General features: G+C 40.2%; 1 protein-coding gene across 1 annotated transcript in view; it reads right to left on the bottom strand.

The window, feature by feature from the left end:
* Window positions 1-2,254: 2,254 nt before the first annotated feature.
* Window positions 2,255-25,299, bottom strand: part of spc24 (SPC24 component of NDC80 kinetochore complex) — a 37,409-nt gene continuing 14,364 nt past the window's right edge. Inside the window, exons 5-6 of the mRNA XM_060901667.1 lie at window positions 22,333-22,409; window positions 2,255-2,491 (exon numbers count right to left, since the gene is read on the bottom strand). Of these exons, the coding sequence (XP_060757650.1) occupies window positions 2,385-2,491; window positions 22,333-22,409 (184 nt within the window). The 3' untranslated portion in view covers window positions 2,255-2,384. The remainder of the gene's footprint in view (window positions 2,492-22,332; window positions 22,410-25,299) is intronic.

The following is a 25,299-nucleotide window of genomic DNA, read 5'->3' as shown; positions in this document are numbered from 1 at the left end:
ATCCAGTGACACCGGGTGATGGCACTGGACTCCACTGTTTCTTCCAGAAGTCGGGCGATGAATTGTTCCAGCGCCACCAGGTCGATGATTTCCATGGCGTCGCGGTTGTTGGCCCTCAGCCACCGCCGGAAGGCATCCCAGAGTTGCTGGCCAAATGTGAACGGCCGGCCGGCCGACCTCCTCCAGGCGCAGCGCGCGGAAGCGCTGCCGTTGCTGCTCTGGGGTGCACCCCAAACGTTGGAGGACAGCCCTGCAGATGTTGGCGTAGACCAGCCGACTGTTGGCGGGGAGCTGTAGCGCAGCCAGCTGCGCCTCACCCATTAAGCAGGGGGAGGAGGCGTGCCGCGCGCTGTTCCACCGGCCAACCCCATGCCTCTGCTGCCTGCTCAAAAAGAGTGAGGAAGGCTTCGGGGTCGTCATGCGGACCCATCTTCGTTAGGGTGAGGTGGGGAGGGTCCGCGGCGGTGGTGATGGTGGACCCCGCCGATGCGAGCAGGTGCCGGAACGCCTGGCAATCTTCCTGCTGTGCCAGCACCAGGGCTTCGAACCGTTGTTCCTGCTCCTTCCGGAGGGCGACCAGCGCCTGGTGCTGGCTCTGTTGGGCCGAGGCGAAGGCATGGACCAGGTCCTTGAAGGGGGAGGACTCCATGGGGCTGTCTCTTTCTGCGCTCTGTCCTGGGTTTCAGAACCACTGTAGAACCAGAGCGGGTGGGTGGAGCACAGAAGCACGGCAGGCCAGAACTGAGTTCTCAGAAACTTTTATTTTTTTACTGTATATGTGGCTTTTCAGCTCATTCACACTCTCACATGCACACACGCATTCTGGTCGGGAGAGAGAGCTCCCTTTCTCTGCTCTCTCTCTCCTTTTATAGGGCGTGGTCAATGGGGAAGACATACAAACACAGGTTAATTCACATCAGGTGCAGTGACTCCGCCCTCCATTCACAGACCACCGTTTGACCACGCCCCCACTGCCACATATACAAACCATACTTGCTGAATACGTAGGTATAGCTTAGTTTTTCCCATTCACAGAGTGTTAATTATCCACTTGCCCTTTCTCAGTGGTTACTTTTTGACCACATGACTGCTGCTGCTGGATGGAGAGTTAAAGTTGATGGCCTGTTATTAATCCATCTTAAAATCCCACCACTACATCTGTACCCGATACGGTCACATCATCGTAATGCTTGTAACATAAACTGTATTTATTCTGTATTATTAACTTCGAGAGGAAAAAAAACCCATGAGGCTGTTATAGAGAACGACTATTAATAGCTGTTATAACTCAAGTGAAAACAGTAACTACTGTAACTTCAATTACAGGCATTTGAAGCAACAATACAATTATGATGAATCATGCTTTAATGATAAAATTGTAATTTGTAAATTGCTGCTGTATAAGAAGAATAAAACACTTTGCAACATGCTGTGAATGGAAAATAATCAACTTTGGTAACAGTGGTAATGCATCACACCAACCTATCATTGATTAGTTTCATTTAGTATAAATATGCAGGTGATTATAGAAAATCGCACATGCTGATTGTTCAAGAAATTCGGACTGTTTCTCGATAATCACCTCAGGCAACTTGGCAAAATGGTGGCCAAGCGTTTTGTCACTGTAAATAAAGAAGAATTAGAAATCATGAAAGAAAACGCTGCTCCTAAAAGCACTAAAGATGCTACGAAGTTTGGTCTGAAACTATTCAAAAGGTAAGGCGGAATTGTGATTTATCTCTCTCAAAACAAAGTATTTTATGCAAGTCGGCATACATAAGTGACAAGTCTGTGCCGCACCTTTATTATGTTTGTGTGCCGCTTTTGAATTTCAAAATAAAATAACAGTTATCTGCCTCAGGCCCAGTGAGGATCGGCGAATAACAGCTTCAACTTTGGCTCAGTCATTAACCACCAATATTCACTTTGCCTTCAGCGAAGAATTGCTAAATAACATCACGTACTGTTGTTTCACTTCTTACTTAGTTGCCATTTACCATTTGCAACACTCCTGACTTTCAAATAGTCAACGATTTCAAAAATTAAAAAGGTACAACTGAAATATACATTCATGAGTTATTTTGTAAAAGTAGAACATCATAAAAGGTAATTTTAAAATGGTGTAAAATAGAAAGTCCTGTTTTAAAGATTATATTTACTGCCTAAAAGCACACTTGTGAAACTGGTATTAGTTCATTATATATTTATTTATACATACACTATGCATAATTACTAAGCATGTAGTACACTCAAGTTCAGTTCATTCTGTAGGAGATATTTATTAATAAAAATATAGAAACATAAAAAAGGTACACACACACACACACACACCCAAAACCCTTAAACGAAGATTATGACGAACTCCAACATGGCCCAACAGAATTCTACCAGTCAGTGCTGACGAGGCTCCAGAGCTCATCACTGACCTCACAGGGGAAGCAGCTCGATGTGTCTATGTTGATGGGAGTTGCCAGATCTTGACCATAGTGAACTGGGGAAACAAAAAAAAAAAAACATTCTATTATTATAATAATTATTTAAGCAAGGAATAAATCATGCCAGGATATGCTGTTATAGGAAAACAAACAATCAATCAATCAATGACAAGCTGGTGTAATGTGATCTGACGCAAAGTGGAGTTACTGTTACTACCCAGAAGGTTATTTTCCTCCAGTAACAGATGTATTGCTCTTATACCACAACAAATTGCTGATGCGCAAGATTTTTATTTTTAAAAAATGACATTTTTATACATTTATAGAGACGTTTCATGTTGCGCAATGTCCATAAAACAATTCAGTTCCTCTTACTCCTTGCATCGAAGCAGCTATAAACAGTCCCATCAGCAGCCTGTTCTTTTGAGGGGGGGAAAAAAAACGCATGCAGTTTGTGTTAGTGAGAAAGTGGAAAGTACAAAGTTCTCTATTCTGAGGACTTTCCTGTAATTGAAATCTTACTGATCATTACAAAGCACTGACACCCATAAAGCCACCATACAAGTCCCTGTAAATTTGTAAATGAGCTTTTACTAGAGAAAGAACAACATTAGAAGGAGCACGTTAATATAAACTTAGGTTTGGATAAACTGTGAATGTTATTATAGTATGAATGGATTTACTGTCCTTTATAGAACAGCTGCTGGTATAGAAACTTAATTACCTTCTGACCAATCAGATTCAAGAACTCAGCAGTGCTGTAGCATGAATTATATTATTGTCATGTTATTATGCAAATATTCAAATTCAGCTTCGACTGTACTCCATGACTAATAATTAAAAATAAAAAAATAAGTCAAACACGTTGCCTGAATATTTGCACGTGCTTTGAAATAACTTCACGTTTTTCTACTGAAGCAGATGAATCTGCACCATAAAGACAAAGCAAATTACGTTTGCTGCTGCAGTGTTTAACTTTCAGATCTTAAACCTTTAATAACATCAGAGCATTAAAAAGAGGGGGAGGTTAGTACTGCTGGATTGGTCCTCATAAACAGTGGTACCGAAACATTTATATTTTCAGCACCATCTAGTGACAGAGCTTTGAATGGAAACAGCTAGCATGCCAGTGTTAAGAATAAGCTGCCGTAATGACACTTGATATGGCTGAAAGTGTTTAATAATTAAAACATGTTTTCTTAAATCTCAGTAAATTCAACAAAATTAAGTAAAAATTTAAATAAATTTAAAAAAACTAGATAGAACTCAACGCCAACGGCATCGATGGGGATGCCTCCGCCCGGTAGACCACATGCCTTATTAAGTTGTGATTTGGGGATGGATGTTTGACCTCACAGTAATCTTGACCTGGTGAAATTACTTGTATCAGCCTTGGAGATATTGTGTTCACAAGGTTTTCGGACAGACATTTGACCTCACAGTGACCTTGACCTTAGACCTTTTGATCTCAAAATCTAATCAGTTCATGTTTGTCCCAAAGCGCACAAATGGTGAAAGTTTGGTGAAATTCCTTTCATTAGCCTTTGAGATATCGCGTTCACAAGGTTTCGGGACAGACGCACGCACGGACGGACGCACGGACAGATGGACAACCCGAAAACATAATGCCTCCTGCACCTTACGGTGGCGAAGGCATAAAAAACCCTGCAGCAAGCGTTCATGTAGCGTAAGCAAAATTTAGCTATTTCTTGAAGCACTTTCTGCAAAACACTCATTTGTCCTGCACTTCAAATTTATTTTCAAAACAGTTCTAAAACATCCAGTGCGGATCAATAGCATTGTACATTTCCCCTGAAGAAAGGAAAGAAATCTACTTCGTTCAGAATGCGAGAGTCGACTGAACGCAAACATCCAACTAAAGCGCAATTTTTTTTTTTTTTTTAAGCCTACAACCCCAAATTAGAAAACGTTAGAACGGTATGTATAAACTTGAAATCAATGATTTGTAAATTAATCTTTAACCGGTATTGCACTCAAAACAATACAACACCACTACATTATTTGATGTTTTACCACATTCATTTTATTGTTTTTTTTCCCCTCAAAATAAACACTCATTTCATTTTTGATTCTTGCAACACATTAAAAAAAAAAAAACTAGATAGAACTCGCCGCCAACGGCGTTGATGGGGATGCCTCCGCCCGGTAGACTACACGCCTTATTAAGTTGTGATTTGGGGATGGACATTTGACCTCACAGTAATCTTGACCTGGTGAAATTACGTGTATCAGCCTTGGAGATATTGTGTTCACAAGGCTTTCGGACACACATTTGGCCTCACAGTGACCTTGACCTTAGACCTTTTGATCTCAAAATCGAATCAGTTTATCTTTGTCCCCAAATGTACAAATGGTGAAAGTTTGGTGAAATTCCTTTCATTCGCCTTGGAGATATTGTGCTCACAAGGTTTTCGGACAGACATTTGATCTCACAGTGACCTTGACCTTAGACCTTTTGATCTCAAAATCTAATCAGTTCATGTTTGTCCCAAAGTGCACAAATAATGAAAAAGTTTGGTGAAATTCCTTTCATTAGCCTTTGCGATATCGTGTTCACAAGGTTTCAGGACGCACGCACGACAGACGGACAACCCGAAAACATAATGCCTCCTGCACCTTACGGTGGCGGAGGCATAAAAAAAAAAGTTGGGACAGTCAAGCATTTACCACTTTATAATGTTGCCATCCCTTTTCACAACACTTAAAAGGACTGAAAACACCAAGTGATCAAGTGTTTCAGGTGTTATTTTGTCTCATTCTTCCTGCAAACAGGTCTTAAGGTGCACAAGAGTACGGGGTCATCATATTTTTCGTTTCAAAGTTTGCCACACCTTCAGCATTGGGGACTGAGGGGACAGGCACCCTCTTCTTCCACAGCCATTCCTTTGTAATGTCTACAGAATGTGGTTTGCGTTGGCTTATTGAAATCTCCCTGGAAAAGATGTCGTATTGAAGGCAGCATATGTTGCTCCAAAATCTTAATGTACTTTTCTGCATTAATGCTGCCATCCCAGAAGGGTAAGTTACCTTTGCCAAGGGCACTGACACAACTCCATACCATTATTTTACCCTGGCTTTTGGACTTGCTCCTGGTAATGGTCTGGATGGTCCTTTTCATCTTTGGTCCGGAGCACACATTGTCCATTTCTTACAAAATGGACCTGGAATACGGATTCGTTTGACCACAATACACGTTTCCACTGTGTGATGGTCTGTCCCGGATGCCTCCGAGCCCAGAGAAGTCGATAGTGCTTCTGGACATAGTTAACATAAGGCTTCCTTTTTGCACAGTAAAGTTTTAACTGGTATTTGTGGATGTAACTCCATATCGTAGCACTTGCCAAAGTAATCCGGAGCCCATGTGGTTAGATCAGCTATAGATGAATGACGGTTCTTGATGCAGTGCTGTCAGAAGGTCGGAGCTCTTGGGTGTTCAGCTTAAGCTTGGGCCCTTGCCCTTTATGCACTGCAATTCTTCCAGATTCCCTGAATCATTTAAATGATTTTATGCACCGTAGAGGGTGAAATATCCAAATCCCTTCCTATCTTTCTTTAAGGAACATTGTTTTTAAACATTTCAATAATTTTCTCACGCATATATTGACAAACTGGAGATCCTCGGCCCATCTTTGCTCCTCAAAGACTAGACCTTTCCTGGATACTGATTTTGTACCAAATCATGATTACAAATCACCTGTTGACGTCACATTATTTAATTGTTTGACCTCATTACTAGACCTAAATTGCCCCAATCCATGTGTTGCAGGTCTGAAACACAGGAATGGAGGTACAGTGCTCAGCGTAAATGAGTGCACCCCTTTGAAAAGTAACATTTTAAACAATATCTCAGTGAATACAAGCAATTTCCAAAATGTTGACAAGACAAAGTTTAATACAACATCTGTTTAACTTATAACGTGAAAGTAAGGTTAATAATATAAACTTAGATGACACATTTTTCAGTTTTACTCAAATTAGAGTGGTGCAAAAATGAGTACACCCCACAACAAAAACTACTACATCTAGTACTTTGTATGGCCTCCATGATTTTTAATGACAGCACCAAGTCTTCTAGGCATGGAATGAACAAGTTGGCGACATTTTGCAACATCAATCTTTTTCCATTCTTCAACAATGACCTCTTTTAGTGACTGGATGCTGGATGGAGAGTGATGCTCAACTTGTCTCTTCAGAATTCCCCAAAGAAAATAATTTCATTACACCACAAAGGTGAAGGCTACAAGAAGATCAGCAAAGCTTTACTTATCAGTCAGAATACTGTAGCAAAAGTGGTACAAAAATTTAAGAAAGATGGAACTGCAACCATCTCACAGAGACGTCCAGGTCGTCCACGGAAGTTAACACCTCGACAACAGCGTCTTCTGGTGAGGGTTGAAGAAAATCGGCATGCAAGTTCACTGCAGTTATCTAAAGAAGTAGAAAGCCAAACTGGGGTGACTATTTCCCGTGACACAATACGGCGTACACTGCAGAGGAATGGCATGCATGAATGCCGTCCACGAAAGAAGCCTCTCCTAAAGCCCAGGCACAAAAAAGCCCACCTAGAGTTTGCCAGGGCCCATGCTGACAAAGATGAAGACTACTGGGACTCTATACTCTGGAGTGATGAGACCAAGATAAATGTTTTTGGAACTGATGGCTTCAAAACTGTATGGCGTCGCAAAGGTGAGGAATACAAAGAAAAATGCATGGTGCATGGGTGCAAGTATAAAATTTTCAAAAACCTGAAAAGTCTGACTAAGTCAGACTGCATGGCTGCGCGGGGGGGGGGGTTTCGAAAAAAAATTTAAATTTCAAGTTAAAATGGTTGTCTGTCATGCAATCTCATGCAAACATTTATAATATTAATAGTTATATGATTTGCATATTCACATCAAATGTTTTATACATTTCATCAATTCATCTGAAATAACAATATTTCAAGTACAAGGCTTGATATTTCAAAACATCTAGCAACTACTAATTTAAATGTTGAAACAACCATTTTTAATATGCTTTTGCTGTGATACCTTTTTTACAATATATACACAGCTTGAGTTAAAATAAGGGGCCACACGTCTTGATGTCCTCAGAAACTCCTGGATTTTAGCAAATAACAAGATTCAGCTTTTTCCATACAAAAATATCTATATTTCATAATCCATTACTGACTACAAATGAGTCCCTAATTTCTACAATGTCCCTTATTTCACAAATCAATTCAAGTTAACGATCATAAGTGAAAAAAAAAATGAGCATAATGTCCCCTTACTCCGGCCTAGCCTGGCTGGTCTAGGGGGCATGTGCCCAGCTTCATACCCCCCTTCCCTCAATCATTATTAAACTTGCATCATATACACTACCTATCAAAGTTGAATGTATGTGGTACAAGTTTAACAATGTCCCTTATTTCACAAATCAATTCAATAACGATACAGTCTGACATTAATAAATAAACCTTAAGTTACTGTACCCGGTTTGACTGGACAGTCTTCTCGTTTTTCAAGTGATTAGTCTCATCGGCTTGACTTTTAAGTCCCTTCTTCCCGCTGGAGCTGTACTTGATAGTCTTTGAACAGCAGTCACAATACGCAACTCCCGGGACGTCCGGTTTTCTCAGCCATATTCCCCATTTGTCACCGATTTTGTCACACTCGCTTAACCATTCCCATCTCCATTTATTTCTAGACGTCTTTTCTTATTCTTTTGTATTGGAGCCTTCCGATAAAAACTTCATTTTGACATATTTTAATCAGCAACCAGAGGCAAAGCACGTGGATCTATCGCAAGGGAGGGAAGCGAAATAAGGCTTATTATAAAAGCTGAAGTTTCATTGGATGGCAGTTAACAGTGAGCCAATCAAAAGCACCGTTCTAACTTGCACCAGAAGAAACGGCGACTCATGGGAATAGCGGTGTTGATTTGGTCGAACGACGTGCTACATGCATGAAACATGATATTACACATGTATAACACCGTGAAACAATGGGCTAGTCAGGACCGCTCGTCGGTGAGCGGCATACAAGTTGAATGAGGTTTGTGGCGAAGAGACTGTACCGCGGTAACCCGGTAATACGCTGAGAGTAAGACAGTGAGGGGGCCACCCCCCCGAAAATCTCAATGGATTTACACGATTTGGAAAAATGACTTTTTCAGAACCGAATAAACCGGAGCTTCCAACACATGCCAGAAAACTTGCACCCATGATGGTGCCTACAGTGAAACATGGTGGTGGCAGTGTCCTTATGTGGGGCTGCATGAGTGCTGCTGGTGTCGGGGAGCTGCATTTCATTGATGGCATCATGAATTCACAGATGTATTGCTCTATACTGAAAGAGAAGATGCTGCCATCACTCCGTGCCCTTGGTCGTCATGCACTTTTCCAACATGACTAAACACACATCTAAGGCCACTGTTGGATTTCTGAAGAAGAACAGGGTGAAAGTGATTCAGTGGCCAAGTATGTCTCCTGATCTGAACCCAATCGAACACCTATGGGGAATTCTGAAGAGACAAGTTGAGCATCACTCTCCGTCCAGCATCCAGTCGCTAAAAGAGGTCATTGCTGAAGAATGGAAAAAGATTGACGTTGCAAAATGTCGCCAACTTGTTCACTCCATGCCTAGAAGACTTGGTGCTGTCATTAAAAATCATGGAGGCCATACAAAGTACTAGATGTAGTAGTTTTTGTTGTGGGGTGTACTCATTTTTGCACCACCCTAATTTGAGTAAAACTGACAAAATGTGTCATCTAAGTTTATATTATTCACGTTACAAGTTAAACAGATGTTATATTAAACTTTGTCTTGTCAACATTTTGGAAATTGTTTGTGTTTATTGAGATATTGTTTAAAATGTTACTTTTCAAAGGGGGTGTACTCATTTACGCTCAGCACTGTATATTAACAAATGAAATGAAACTGATCAGACAAAACATGAAATGTCTTGGGTTCAGACTGTCTGCAATGAAATACAAGTCAAAGTTAATTTAGAAATCATTGCTTTTTTTTTTATTTCTATTTTCCATACCGTAACAACTTTTTCGGATTTGGGATGGTGTGTATACTTTAATACAGACTCAAGGCCCACAAAACAGACATTACATTACATACAACAAAAACATTACATAAATATTTAAAAAAAGGAAGAACAAAAAAGCCAAAAAAAAGGCACTCATGCCAATGTTTCCAGATCTTAGAGGTATACCTGACAGAGCTATGACCTGGATCTGTCATCAGAACAATTGTCTCATTTGTAGAGCGGTCCAGCCTGCTCATAAACTTAAAGGTGAGGTTCCTCAACAGTGCCATGAACGTGGTTAGTCCCAGTTTACAGAAAACATCACTGACTCTAGTGCTCCTTGGTTTGTTCAGGAGTATCGACAGTCATTATACGCCACCTTCAACTTACGCAAGCTCTCCTTCTTGTACTTCACCCAGAGTGGAGCTGTATAAAGAGGGGAGCAGTCGGCTCTAAACAGGTTTACCTTAACATCAACAGAACAGTGCTGAAATTTTCTGACCAGCATGTTAGCTTGTACATAGAGCAACCTCCTCTGTCTACTCATGTCAGCATCGTCCTCCAATGTATCAGTAATAATGTGCCCCAAGTACTTAGTAGAATTGGACACCCCCAGCTCTTCCCCTGATAGATAAAAAGTAGGGAACTTAATTTCTATGTCATCCTTGGTCCTACGAACCATTACCCGGAGACTCAGATTGTTTTGCAGGTCAAGGGGCCCACAGGGCCCCTCCTGGGAAAAAACAGGGGCCCATTTCTACAATGGGGGGCCCAGTGATTATCCTTCAGTTGAAGCGAACCTAGTGAGCAAAGCGAGCCCAATGAACAGCTGGGGCAGCCCAGGGGCTGGTTTTTCCTTCTCAATTCTGGTGTTTTTTTTGGTATTAGAAGCCATATGAAGCAATGTAGATGACAAAAATCAATGCTTCAACCAAATATACTGAGATATTGTTTAATCAGTGGCAATATTTTGGAATTCAACCACAGGCCACTATATATCACATCTATATTATCTCCTCCTTGTAAATTATAGCACAAGAATGGGTTTGTTTTTTGCATGCTGTGACGGTCTAATTCTGCTCGTCTCTAATCATCTCTACTTCTAATTTCAGAGAATCAGATGGGATGCTGAATCTTCAATCTTGGGTTCAAATTCAGGCTATGAAGTTTGAAAATTAATAATGTCTGATACTAATGATACAACAGTTGATTAAGTCATCAGAATCAGGATGTGTGTATATGTATGTCTATGATTGTTCTGCATGCTGTTCAGTATTTTGTGATGATAGAAAATAAAATAATTGAACTCAATCTCTGAACATTTCTTTAATGTTTAACAACCATAGTAACAACTTATACAAGTAATGATCAGATCATCTGACATCATCTTAGTTTTGATTGATTCAATTTCTGGTGTGTTGCTGCCTGCAGTACACTGTACAACCAATTTCAACCATTAGTAGTAGTAGTGGTTGCTGTTGTAGTAGTTGATGTTGCACTAGTAGCTGTTGTTGTAAATCTAGTATGACTAATTACCTTGGGTATCAGGGGTATCAGTTTTTTCAGGTGAATGTACTCTCTTTCTGCCGAAGAATGACAAAATAGATGTATTTTTCTTTTTTTTCTTATCCATGTTTTCTTGTCTCTTTCGAATATTCGTACATAGACCATAAGACGCCAACTAACGAAAGACTTGGATCAGGTTTTACTCGCTTGGGACGCTACAAACGGGGCGGCATAAATACACGAACGGGTCCGACGTATATTCAATATGGCGGCAGTCAAAACAAATTCATCCGATGCTGAAATCTGTTGACTATCCAGATAATTATGTTGGAAGTTGCATATTTGTGCAAGATTTTCGATATTGAGACCATGAAGTCAAGTAATACGCCACGAAACGTTCCAAATAGGGTATAAAATGCTCGCGTCCATATTGGCCCCTGCCCCTCTCGACAACGCGTTCATTATTTGAAATAGTGCGTCTTAGACACGGGCGCGCCAACGATCTGAGTCTCTGATTACCACACTCTTCTTAGCATTATACTTAATGTCAAACTCCACCACATAATTAGAACAGATATTAAGCAGCCATTAACCCACTGCTACTGGGGGATAGAATGGTAAGGTCATCTGCATATAGAAAATGATTAATCAAGGTATCGCCTACCATACACCCTGTCCGGCACCCCCCCAACTGCCTAGACAGGTCATCCATATAAACGTTGAATTAGAGGTCTGCGCGGGTCGGATTTTTCAGTCCCGCTCCCGCCCGCATTGTGCAGTCCCACTCCCGCCCGCAAAGAATTATGATTTTCAGGCCCGCTCCCGCACGCGCCCACAAAAAAATTATGATTTTCAGTCCCGCTCCCGCCCGCAAATCCCGCATGATGCAGACGTTCGCGTTATTTCTCAGGAAAGTTCTTGTCTTGACACAGCGTGATGGTGCCCCGCCCCCTACTTTCAATGGATTTGAGCATAAAGATCTACAGCTCACGTTTGTTATTGTTTACCTTGTTTCTGAATTCAGCATGTAGTATCTCTAATAATAATAATAATAATAATAAGTACTGTCAAACGATTAAAATATTTAATCGCAAATCACACATTTTTAATCACATGAGAAACCATTGAAATTCTCTGATCAGCATAAAAAAAGTGAATGGGCCTGCTTTGTACCAATGTTTTTTTTTTTTTTTATTGCAAAGCAGAGCTAGTAAAAGAAGTGAATTGATTTACTGCTTGCGTTAGTCTACAACTCTAATCAGAGAGACATGTTACACAGTGACGGTAGGCTTGACTCAATGCTATCCCAGAAATCCTTCCTGTAATATGCAAATTTGGCCGCCTCTGATTGGACAGCCAAATTTGCATATTACAGGAAGGATTTCTGGGATAGCATTGAGTCAAGCCTACCGTCACTGTGTAACCTGTCTCTCTGATTAAAGTTGTAGACTAACGCAACAAGTAAATCAATTCACTCATGGTTCTTTTGTTAGCTGGGTGTGAACTACGAGTCATTAGAGTGATCAAAGAATTTCCCCTTAGGGTGATCAATGGAAAGTTTAAGATACCATTTCTCACTCAATCTGGCAAACTGACTTTCTCTGCAAATTTAGATATCTTGGAGTGTTTTTATTAATGCCAAATAAAATATCCAGCACAAATTATATATGATAGACATTAATTATTTATAAATTTTATTTCAAGCACGTTTTTAGTTAGCGGGACTACAGCTTATCACCTCTCCCGCCCGCGCCGCATATGTGCACTCCCACTCCCACCCGCGCACGCATATGTGCACTTCCGGTCCCGCCCGCGCCCGCAATGAGCTTTCAAAATTCGTCCCGTGCCGCATTGCTTTGCGGCGGGTCCCGCGGGAGTGCAAGGCTCTACGTTGAATAGGGCTGGGGATAGAATTCCCCCCTGCCATACCCCATCACCTACTTTAAAAGGGGTGGAAAAGATGCTCCCCCATTTAACCTGCATACTTTGGTTAGCATACCAATAAACCAGTATGCGTACTAAGCTACTGGGCACACCCCTATACTTGAGCTTGTTAAACAGCTTAAAGTGATTAACATGGTCAAAGGCTTTAGATGCATCTACAAAACCTATCAGCATAGTGGAACCCTGTCTTCTATATGTCTCAATGACCTCTTTCAAAGCATAAATACACTGGTCAGTACTATGCCTGAGCTTAAATCCAAACTGACTGTCAGTGGTGGTTATATAACCACTTAACCTGTCCAAGATCAATCTTTCCAGCACTTTAGAAAGAGTGCTGGCAAGTGTTATAGGTCTACAATCATCAACACTACCAACTTTACCAGCCTTATCTTTAATAACTGGGACTAGAATTACTGACATCATGGATTCTGGCAATGTACCATGAGTCACCAGCCCAGTAAAACATATAGACAGCAGCACTGCCAGCCTTGGGCCAGCTAACTTTAAATGCTCTGCTGTTATATTGTCCAGGCCACTAGCTTTTTTTGTCTGCAAGTTGCCCTATGGCATTAAGAACATCATTGGTGTAGAAATAAATATTTTCCTCTTCTATTTTACCAACATGATAAGGCTCACTCCTGATACAGTTAAACAAGGCTGCGTAATGCTGCCTCCAGAGGTCAGCTATGTCCTCTGCATCCGTTACCCCCTCTATATTACATGGAAGAGCAGTTTTAGCCCTATTAAGGGTTTTTACCTCTTTCCAGAAGTTAGTCTCATCATTTTTTAGCAAATTATCAGCCATGGAGTGAGCACTCAATACCGGCTCTTGTTTGCTTATGTACCGCAGTGCATATTTATACCTAGCATTAATTTTCTTTTTATATTCCAGCTCCGGCCCCTGCCTGGGCCTACCCAGGGTATCTACACATTTTTCAAGTACAAATTTAAAGACTTTTAAGACCTTTCCAAGACCTCTAAATGGAAAAATTAAGACTGTACCATGGCAAAGAAAATGATAAATACGACAACTTAAAACTGTTTTCTGCAATAGTTTTTTTTTACTAACTTTAAGAAGAATGCACACAATTGGTGAACAACAGGGTGCATCAATGGAAACTGTCAGACATGCAAACAGCTGAAGCAAAGTCGTGTGTTTTGGGCCTGCAGAACTACTGTAGCAGCAAGGAGAAGACTGGTGTTTACTGGAGAAAACACCATGAATCATTTCAAAAACGAAAACAATAAACGGCAAGTCGAACCAGCTGAACAACCTTAGCCGGCATTATTTCAGTCCCCAAAGATTATCTTTGATGATGCGTGATTTTGTGTCCGACAGCAAAATCAGTCTGAGTGTGGTACAGTATACAGCTGGCTGAGGAAGTTCTCGAGTATCTTCTGCATTATAGCAGGTAACAGCATAAACCTGTTTATGCAGTCATACAATCATCAGAGCATTACATTAAACACAGAAAAACAACTCACCTTTCATAACCATTATCAATATTAATCAATGTGTTGTAATAACTGTAAACTACTTATCAGTGCAATTGTTATATCAATGTTCATTATTCAAAAATAATCAATTATTATCTATAATCCATGAATAATTGTTTGTATTACTACTACTACTACTACTAATAATAATAATAATAAATAAACTACTTTTTTAATAATAATAAAAAAAATTAACTCAATTTTAACATTTTAATCACTACTTATTAGCTATATTAATAAAGTAGCAATTATAATCCAGTATTATTAATTACTACTTAATTTATAAGCAGTGATTATCAAAATGTAATTTAATAATAAGTAGTAATTATTATCAACTACTAAATTATACTAATAAATAAGTAGTGATTATAAAAATGCTATAAAATTGAGTTATAAGATTAGTTAAAATTATTATTAAAAAAGTAGTAATTATTATTAGTAGTAGTGATACAAAATTATTCATGGATTATAGATCATTTGTTTTTAATAGTGAACATTGATATAACAATTGAACTGATAAAAATAATAACATTAACAAGTATTACTAGTCGTATTATTGTTTATTATTATTATTAGTAGTAGTAGTAGTGCAGTTATTTTATATCAATGTTCACTATTTTAAAAAATTATCTATAATCCATGAGTATTTGTTTGTATTCTACCAATTAATAATTTGTAATAATTTGTAATAATTTTTAATAACTTAATTTTATAACATTTAATAATCCCTAGTACTTAATCACTAATTCATAAGTAGTAATGATTAATAATCAATAATAATTACTATTACTACTAATTATTATTAGTGGTTGTTAATATTATTCTTATTATTATATTAAAAACACTGTTGTAGACGATAAGTAATAAAAAAAAACTTTTTGTACAAATTATTTATATTGTACTATATTTAGAATTATTGTATTTTCTGGAGTTCTTTCTAATTGAGTTTTGAAATAAAGGTTGTTTATATATTTATATTAAACTTAGTACAATAAACAATGTTAATTATGTAAAAAAATGATGCTAATCATTATTATGAGTATTTCCTATAAGTCCCATTTTCCACCTGACTTTTGTGCGCATGCACAAACCCCCCTGCGTTTCACTCCGGAGCGCTTGACCTCTAACACACGCGCGCGCCTCGTGTCCGTGAAAAACCAGTTTCCCAGTCCGCCGTGTCCCCAGCGCTGCGGTACCGGCTTTAAACACATTTGTGCTATCCAGCGCTTTTTATCGCAAACGATTCTTCTCCTTATTTTGGGAGTATTTGTCATCCCCCAACTACTTGTCGTTAAACAGACATCTTCCCATAATTATCAACGCTTTCTAGCGCCCATGTAAGCTACCTGCATATCTCTCACTCTTCACAACCACCACACCACACCAACCACACCACACTTCGGCCCTGTCCACACGGCAACGGATTCAGGTGAATCTGATAAAATTGTTTATTGTTTCGGCCTGGCGTCCACACGGCACCGGCGTTTTGGGTGCCCCAAAACGAAATTTTTTGAGAACGGGTTCCAGAGTGGAAAAATCTGGCAACGGCGCCGTTGCGAAGTCGTCTGGATGAGTAGAACAGATTTGTTTACGATGACGTCACAACCACATGACTAGAACAAGCAGCACTCTCACGGTTGTGTATGAACCACTGCATTGCATTCACTTTTGTATACAGCTTTTCTTTTAAATAAACAAGTAACTGAACCATTTCTTGAATTTCTTTTTTTTATTGGATAAGACTGCTTTTCAAAATGTTCACACACAATATAAAAAGTTATATAAATTATATAAAAATGCTTTTCAAAATGTTCACACACAATAAGAAAATTAAGTTATATAAAACTATGCACACTAATAAAACTAATTTGTACACACAGAAGGCACGATTTCCTCGCGTAGTCGCAGCCATCTTCTTCTTGTTGTTGTGTGTTTGTTCCTGTGAGTGCTTCACGCCGGGTAGAAGAAGGGGTTTATGCGCATGCATCCTACTTCTTCTATTGTTCTGGTGTCTCCGATGGGACCGTCTTACAGCGCACGCAGAGGTGTGGCATGTGTATTGCATCGTTTTCAGCAAGCATTGCGTTGCCATATGTACCTGATATTTTACTGATCCGTTGCCCATGTGGACGTGATATTTTTTTTAATAAAATCTCGTTGCCGTTGTCGTGTGGATGTAGCCTTCCTCCAGTAGCCTCCTAACATTAGTTCTTGTTTACAGAATGCATAGAAGATGCACAGAACCAATGCTGCCCCCAAAAGGTACGCTGGTCACTTTTAAAATTACGGTTAAAAAAATACCCCAAACCGGACGGAGACATTTCACTCGTTCGGTCCAATATTAAATTAAATACCTCCCTTTCGAAAATTCCAGTCATTCCAAACAATTTAAGACGTTTTTAGGCCTTGAAAACCGAAAGTTGTATTTAAGACTTTTTAAGGACCCGTGGGAACCCTGCTACCAGCTATTACCCAGGCCCTATGGGCTTCATTAGCTTCAGCATGATGACTAGCAACAAACTTATTCCACCCTGCCCTGATATTCTTGGCCTTCCTAGAATGAGTGAGCAGTGACTTGCTAGCCCCCAAGTAGAGCTCCCACTAGGTCATTGTACATATTACACAAACTTTCTCCATGGGAAGAGTCCTCACAGTTAACATTAGTACAACAAATGGCATTCATGGGCAAATATACCTTTTTCAAAAGATCTTCTGAATTGAAGCAATATTTGAGGACAGCACCATCAGACAGTTTACCCCAATCTATCTTAGCCTCACTGACCTCCTCATTTTTTCGGTACATTGTCCACATTTAATACCGTGGCAATAGGAATATGGTCAGAGGTAGCTAACCCATAACAAACCTCAATGCTTTCTAATGAGGCATGAGCATCAACAGTGGATACTATGTGATCTAACCACGAAGTAGTATTCCATGCTTCACTAACGTAAGTATAACTTGAGTCAGGCAAGAGCACTTTACTTGAAATTACCAGGTTAGCGTCATTTGAGAACCTTAACATATGTTTAGCAAACAACGACTTATTATCGGTCAAGTCTGCATTAAAATCACCCAAAACATAGATGCAAGACAAGTTGTTATCTTCAATAAAGGATTCTACAAAAGCAAGCCTACTGACATATTCATCAACATGATCATATGATTCGTATGGAGTGTATATATATATATATAAGAATAATAAAAATCTTTCCATTGCAATTAACTTCAAGACCAATGGCCCAGTCCACATTAAGACACACAACTTTAACCATAGAGTCATATTTCATATTCCATAAAATAGCCACTCCCCCAGCTATCCTACCTCTGACGATTCTCGTACTGAGGTCCGTGGTAGATTCACCCACACCATGGAAGTCTGGGTGCAGGTTATTTAATTTATCCAAGTCCTGCTTGGCCAGCCAGCTCTCCTGAATGCACAAGATATCACAATCGTCCAGAAGTGTATCCACAACCAGTCGCCTTGCCTTGTCTGCGGCCGTGTCCCCTACTCGGAGACCACGAGAGTTGTAGGACGCCACCCGCATTATGAGTCTGTGTTATTCCTGTTTGGGCTGCTGGTCTCCTCAGTCTCTGCTAACATGCCCGTAGAGACTGCGGATGCTCTCGCACCAGGGACCGACAGACCCTCACTCTCTCCTAGGCAGGGCAATCCCCCTCCGATTCTCTCTGGGTGATTCGCCCCACCAGTTGCTCCTCTAGTACGGCGAGGCTCGAAGTAACGTCTGACGACTGACCCAGCAGGCCAAAACAGGGGATTATACATTTCCTTTCAGTCATCCCATGCAGCTGTAACGCAAAAGGAGCTATATCTACTGCGTGAAGTCTCTATTTTCCTACACTTCACCTCACGGTTCATCTGTCCTTGTAGAAAGAGATGGAGAGTATCTGCATCAAGGTTCGAATTGAATCTCATAGCAAACACACTGATCATCTTCGTTTTTACAGTAGACAGTTCCACATTGTCACCGCAGTCCCAGTAATGGCAGTTTTTTTCCGTGTATACCTAACTTGAGGTTTCACAACACGAGATTTAACAGCATGCCGGTGATGAGTTCTCTGGGACTGCCTTTCGTTTGCAGCCATCCCTCACCACAGTACTCCAGCTAGTATGTTCAATCTTCCCCAGAGCTGTTTCACTCCAGGGAGCAAGGGACAAGCCCAGGGATTCACCCTCATTCGTACACTCCTTGTCCCGTCATAGGTCTTTACAGGCAGTAAGGGGAGATTCCCCTGGCTTAACCACCATCTCCACCACAGCCAAGCTTGGGCCCAAATCAGACTTCTTGCCCGCTGGGCCCGCTTCAGCAGGCCGCAGAGGAGTACGCATAATCAGGTGGCTTTCCTTCGAGGAGACGTCGTTACCACGCCCCACATCAATCGCGTTGGGGTTTTCCACCACCACCACCAAACGCTGGTTAAGGGAGTTGGATACCTCCAGCAGTTTTTCACATGCAGTCACCTGTGAAGTAAGGGAAGTCTTCAAAAGTTCAATGTCAGTATTAATCTGCAAAATTCTTCCGAGTAGCGCAGAAACATCAACATGTTTGAATGAGATGGGAGGCAGTTCGTCAATGTAATGGGACACAAATCTTGTTAGCGCCCCTTTCTCCTTAAATACAGCCAAACACATTTTGATGTAGATTTCATCTTTCTTCTCTCCTCTTTGAGAGGCCCAGCGTTTGCTATCAGGAAACAACTCAGCCATTACGGCTTTGGAGTCTTCAATCCGTTGCGAACCGAAACTGGACTTGACAATCTTAATAATATTGTCTTGGTCAAGAGTTCTCGACTTAATCAAAAGAAAGTTCAGCAGTTCATCTTCAACTATTGTTTCTCCATTCGTGGTGTGATAAATCATAGGTTTAATGCAGGCAAACGCACCCACATCACACCGACGCTTCAATTCCGCACGCTCCGCCATCTCCGCCAAAGCCCCTCCTACAGATCATGTGGATCATATAGACAGTTTTGGAGGCAGTATTCTGGTAGCTGAAATTGCATCCTACCTCTTGTTCAGTGTTCCTGTGTATTATTTTAACAAATAAAACACTGGAAAAACAGTGTGTTCACCTTCAGGTGGTTTAGAGAAAACTCGGTGTTTCCTTTAACACTATATTTGGGACCCCCCCACACTAAGGTAAAAAAAAAAACACAGGAGTGCAGTTCTATTGTAAAAATTGTCCTTATTATAGTTCTAAAATAAGTGTGAAGACTTAAATATGATTCCTGTAACTGTCTGTTCAGGTCCAAATGCTCTGTAATAGGAGCCGTGGAGAGGGGTCCTGCAGGTGTCCATCCTCATCCAGCACACACACCCTCAACCTGTAAACTTAGGGGAAGCACTGAAACGCATGACCTTCACCTTCCTAGACTGATTTGCATAACCAGAGACAGATTATTCTCTCACCACAGACTCAGACTGTGAGATTAACCCTGTGTCCAAAATCGCACCGTACTCACTATACAGGGCACTACATAGTGAGTTTGCCATTTTGTAGTGCTGTCCGAAACGATAGTGAGAATTATTACACCCTATATAGTGCACTCAAAGTATCCCACAGTGCATCACGAAAAGTAGTGTACAACCGATGGTCACTAACCAAGCAATATATCCCATCATGCATTGCGGTTGCGCTGAAAGAAATCAAATTAAAAGTCTCAAATTTGATTTAATAAAAGGCAGCAGCAAAGAAGAAAAGTATTCAGCCTTGATTTAAAAAAACTGAAAGATGCAAGTACTTTGTATTGATTAATGTGGGAAATACGCTCAGTATAATATGTATTTATCATTTTGAAAACTCACCAGCCGACTGATCTGGCACATTTTCATTGTGCGACAGTAATGCCATAAATACCAGCGCGGTGGACTAGTGTCCGAAAGCATTTTTTCATTTTACCAATGAGCTCACTATATAGTCCTCTATATAGTAATTCCCTATATATGGAGTAGTGAATGAGTGAGCGATTTCAAACTCAGGGCAAGTCTCTTCTAGAAGGGTTAGTCACCCTTAATGCTGTCAACTCAATGCCTGACATATTCATCAAAATTTGTTGAACCTAATGAGCTTCATGTATAGCTCTATTCACTGTACATAACTACATGTAGAAATACTGTATATATGTCAGGGGTTCTCAACCTTCTCTGCGTCAAGGCCCACCTATTCATACTTGTAACGAGTCGGGGCCCATTAAAAAAGATCCCCAAATATTTTGGCTCATCTATTCTATTAGACTCTAATAACCTGTTGTAAAGTGTATTAACGTGACGCAACATCACTCCCTGTTACAGATGGGAGCTCAGGAATTAAATAAATGCAATAAAAACAAACTGTTTTTAATTGTAGGTATTGTATTTAAAACTGTACGGATGTGCCAGAAGCCAACATAAAACCATGCATACAGGGCATTCTCACTCAAAAGGGATTAATGATCCAAAAGTGGAGTCTGGTCCATTAACACAAGAACTTATTGCCATGTTTGTGTTCAGCAAACAAGCAAGTTATACACCAAAAGTACACTCAAAAGAAGTGGGTATAGAAAGCACTCAACAGGACTGGATCCTTACACGCTAACAAAGAAGGATTTTTCCTATGAAAGAGAAATTTACTCGCTAAATCTGATATTAGTAGAATAAATTTTGATCATATTGTAGCCATAACTAAATACAAAAATAGTTATGCATACTATTAATTAACTTAATGTGAAGATAATTAACAGATAATCAACAGATTTAAGTGGGTTTTTTTTAAGATTGTGTATATTTTACACGACCCCACCAGCTCTGCTGATCAACTTATCTTTATTTAAAGTTATTCATTATGAGCTGGAAAATTATCCATCCGTTGAGTTCTCCAACAGCTCAAACTACCTGGTGCTGCAGACATCGTTCTACATGGATGAACAGATGAAAACCTGAAAGAGCATGGAGGAGTACAACTTTTTGCATGTGGCTGGGTTAAAGATCTGGGGATCAGGACATTTCAAGATAAATTCTGTTTCGTTTTTGCCTGGGTAAATAGGAGTTTCTGGGCTTTGTGTAAAGGTTGCTAGGATGCTACAGGTTTTAGTATCGGGTGTAAACAAACCACAGCCGCTCAATTCTCAATCCTCCCTGCTCTTCTCTTCCAGCAGGAATCACAGATCCATATCCACAAATGTATATTTATTCAGCCTGCTGTGCACTTTCTCTCTCTCTCTCTCTCTCTCTCTCTGTGTGCACGCACATGTGGGTTAAGTGTGACAAAATAAAGGCTTCTTGTTCTTAATTTACCCACAAATGTTTTTATTCTGGGCGGCACGGTGGTGTAGTGGTTAGCGCTGTCGCCTCACAGCAAGAAGGTCCTGGGTTCGAGCCCCGGGGCCGGCGAGGGCCTTTCTGTGTGGAGTTTGCATGTTCTCCCCGTGTCCGCGTGGGTTTCCTCCGGGTGCTCCGGTTTCCCCCACAGTCCAAAGACATGCAGGTTAGGTTAACTGGTGACTCTAAATTGACCGTAGGTGTGAGTGTGAATGGTTGTCTGTGTCTATGTGTCAGCCCTGTGATGACCTGGCAACTTGTCCAGGGTGTACCCCGCCTTTCACCCGTAGTCAGCTGGCATAGGCTCCAGCTTGCCTGCGACCCTGTAGAACAGGATAAAGCGGCTACAGATACTGAGATGAGATGTTTTTATTCTACTTGAAAAGCGTACGGCAAACCTGCTACCGGATTTGGGACCCAACGACATCCTGAACTATTTAGTATTTGGCTTCAAACTTGAAAAGAATTTGCAGCCCACTAGATGGAGAAACACTGGTATGTAGGATTACTTATACTAGAGTATTTCTCTCAATATTAGTTAGAAGTTAATAAAAGGAAAGATGACACAGCAAAATGTGAACAGAGTTGCTTACCTCCACGCAATATGTGAGGCTCTGTACCCAACTCGAGTTTAATTCTGGTAACCTTACAGTAGAGCTGTGCTAAATATCTGCAACACATAAGCAGCATGGTTAGTGTAAGTGCAGTACATTTATTATGGACCTAATATAACAGGGTTTACACAGACACCTTTAATACAGTGTCTTGCAAAAGTATTCATCCCCCTTTGTGTTTGTCCTGTGTTGTCACATTACAAGCTGGAATTAAAATGGATTTTTGGAGGATTAGCACCATTTGATTTACACAGCATGCCTACAACTTTAAAGGTGAAAACTGTTGTTTTATTGTGACACAAACAATAATTAAGATGAAAAAACAGAAATCTGGAGTGTGCATAGGCATTCACCCCCCCAAAGTCAATACTTTGTAGAGCCACCTTTTGCTGCAATTACAGCTGAAAGTCTCTTGGGGTATGTCTCTATTAGCTTAGCACATCTAGCCAATGGGATTTTTGCCCATTCAAGGCAAAACTGCTCCAACTCCTTCAAGTTAGATGGGTTGTGTTGGTGTACAGCAATCTTCAAGTTATGCCACAGATTCTCAATTGGATTGAGGTCTGGGCTTTGATTAGGCCATTCCAAGACATTTAAATGTTTCCCTTTAAACCACTCCAGTGTAACTAACAGTATGCTTAGGGTCATTGTCCTGCTGGAACATGAACCTTCAAACCCGGTCTCAAACCTCTGGCTGACTCGAACAGGTTTTCCTCCAGAATTGCCCTGTATTTAGTGCCATCCCTCTTTCCTTCAGTCCTGACCAGTTTTCCTGTCCCTGCAGATGAAAACTATCCCCACAGCATGATGCTGCCACCACCATGCTTCACTGTGGGAACGGTGTTCTCATGGTGATGGGTTTGCGTCACACATGGCATTTCCCATGATGGCCAAAAACATCAATTTTAGTCTCATCTGACTAGAGAATTGTCTTCCATGTGTTTGGGGAGTCTGCCACATGCTGTTGGGCAAACTACAAATGTGTTTTCTTATTTTTTTTTCTTTAAGCAATGACTTTTTTCTGGTCACTCTTCCATAAAGCCCCACTCTGTGGAGTGTACCGCTTAAAGTGGTCCTATGGACAGATACTCCCATCTCCGCTGTGGATCTTTGCAGCTCCTTCAGTGTTATCTTTGGTGTCTTTGTTGCATCTCTGATTAATGCCTTCCTTGCCAGGTCTGAGAGTTTTGGTGGGTGGCCTTCTCTTGTCAGGTTTGTAGTGGTGCCATATTCTTCCCATTTGGCTATAATGGATTTAACGGTGCTCTGTGGGATATTCAAAGTTTGGGATATTTTTTTATAACCCAACCCTGAGCTATACTTCTCCACAACTTTGTCTCCGACATGTTTGGAGGCTCCTTGCTTTTCATGTTGCTTGCTTAGTAGTGTAGCAGAGTCAGGGTCCTTCCAGAACAGGTTGATTTATACAGACATCATGTGACAGATCATGTAACACTAATTGCACAGAGGTGGACCTTAATCAACTAATTATGTGACTTATGAAGTGAACTGGTTGGACCAGCTCTTATTTAGGGGTTTCATACCTATGCACACTCCAGATTTTTGTTTTTTCATCTTATTGTTTGCATCACAATAAAAAAAAATAATAATTTGCACCATTTTAGTGGTAGGCATTGTTGTGTAAATCAAATGGTGTTCACCCTTTAAAAATCCATTTTAATTCCAGCTTGTAATGCGACGAAACAGAACAAACACCAAGAGGGATGAATACTTTTGCAAGACGCTGTACATTTACTGCATTTGGCAGACACCTTTATCCAGAGCGACTTAAAGAAGTGCTTTGAAGTCTCTATCAGAATAAATACATCCTTATCCTGGTTCACTATGTCAGAGACAATGAATACTATCAATCTTTTATATATGAGTGATTCCACGCTTATGGGTACTGAAATGGGGACCTGAACTTATTTTTAAAAATTCACCTAAAACCATTTCTTTTTTTACCATCAGGTCACAAAACATGTAATCTTTAAGGAATGATATGTTAAAAGATAACTTTAATTTTCTGAGACGTAATAAAAACATATTTATATGCCAAAGTCAAGCCTATGAGTTCCAAAATGTCTGTAACATTACTTGTTACGACTGTCCATCTCGCGTCTGTTACAAATTAATTACAATCTAGCTATATACCATGTTAATCTTATTGAAAGAATGTGTATGTTTATTCTACTACACATGTTTATTAATTATATTTGCTAAAACATCACCTTCCTATGTTTCAAAAAGTAATTCTACATTGTTAAAATTGAGAATATATATGTCCACAACACTTCTGTTACGTTCTGACTTTGGCATATAAATTGAAATACCCTAGTTCCAAGGGAGGGGGCCCCTAATGCACAACAGCGCCTCCCTACATGCTTTGGCCGAAAAGTGCAATGACAGTCTGTTGTTAAAGACTAAACTTCAGACAGAAAGGCCCACAAACAAACAGAACTGAAAACCGCTGCAGTAAAGGCCTGGCAGAGCATTAAAAAGGAGGAAACACAGCGTCTGGTGATGTCCATGAGTTCAAGACTTCAGGCAGTCATTGCCAACAAAGGGTTTTCAACCAAGTTTTAGAAATGAACATTTTATTTACAATTATTTAATTTGTCCAGTTACTTTTGAGCCCCTGAAATGAAGGGATTGTGTTTAAAAAATGCTTAAGTTCGTCACATTTTTATGCAATCATTTTGTTCAACCCACTGAATTAAAGCTGAAAGTCTGAACTTCAACTGCATCTGAATTCTTCTGTTCAAAATCCATTGTGGTAATGTACAGAACCAAAATTAGAAAAATGTTGCCTCTGTCCAAATATTTATGGAACTAACTGTGTAGTTTTTTTTTTTAAAGATTTTTTGGGGGCTTTTTCCACCTTTATTAGATAGGACAGTGATAGACAGGAAATGAGCGGGGGAGAGAGACGGGGAGGGATTGGGA

This window comes from Neoarius graeffei, chromosome 20, assembly GCF_027579695.1.
Source record: "Neoarius graeffei isolate fNeoGra1 chromosome 20, fNeoGra1.pri, whole genome shotgun sequence".
In the NCBI taxonomy this organism is placed as follows: domain Eukaryota; kingdom Metazoa; phylum Chordata; class Actinopteri; order Siluriformes; family Ariidae; genus Neoarius; species Neoarius graeffei.
This window is presented reverse-complemented; position numbering and strand designations above follow the sequence as displayed.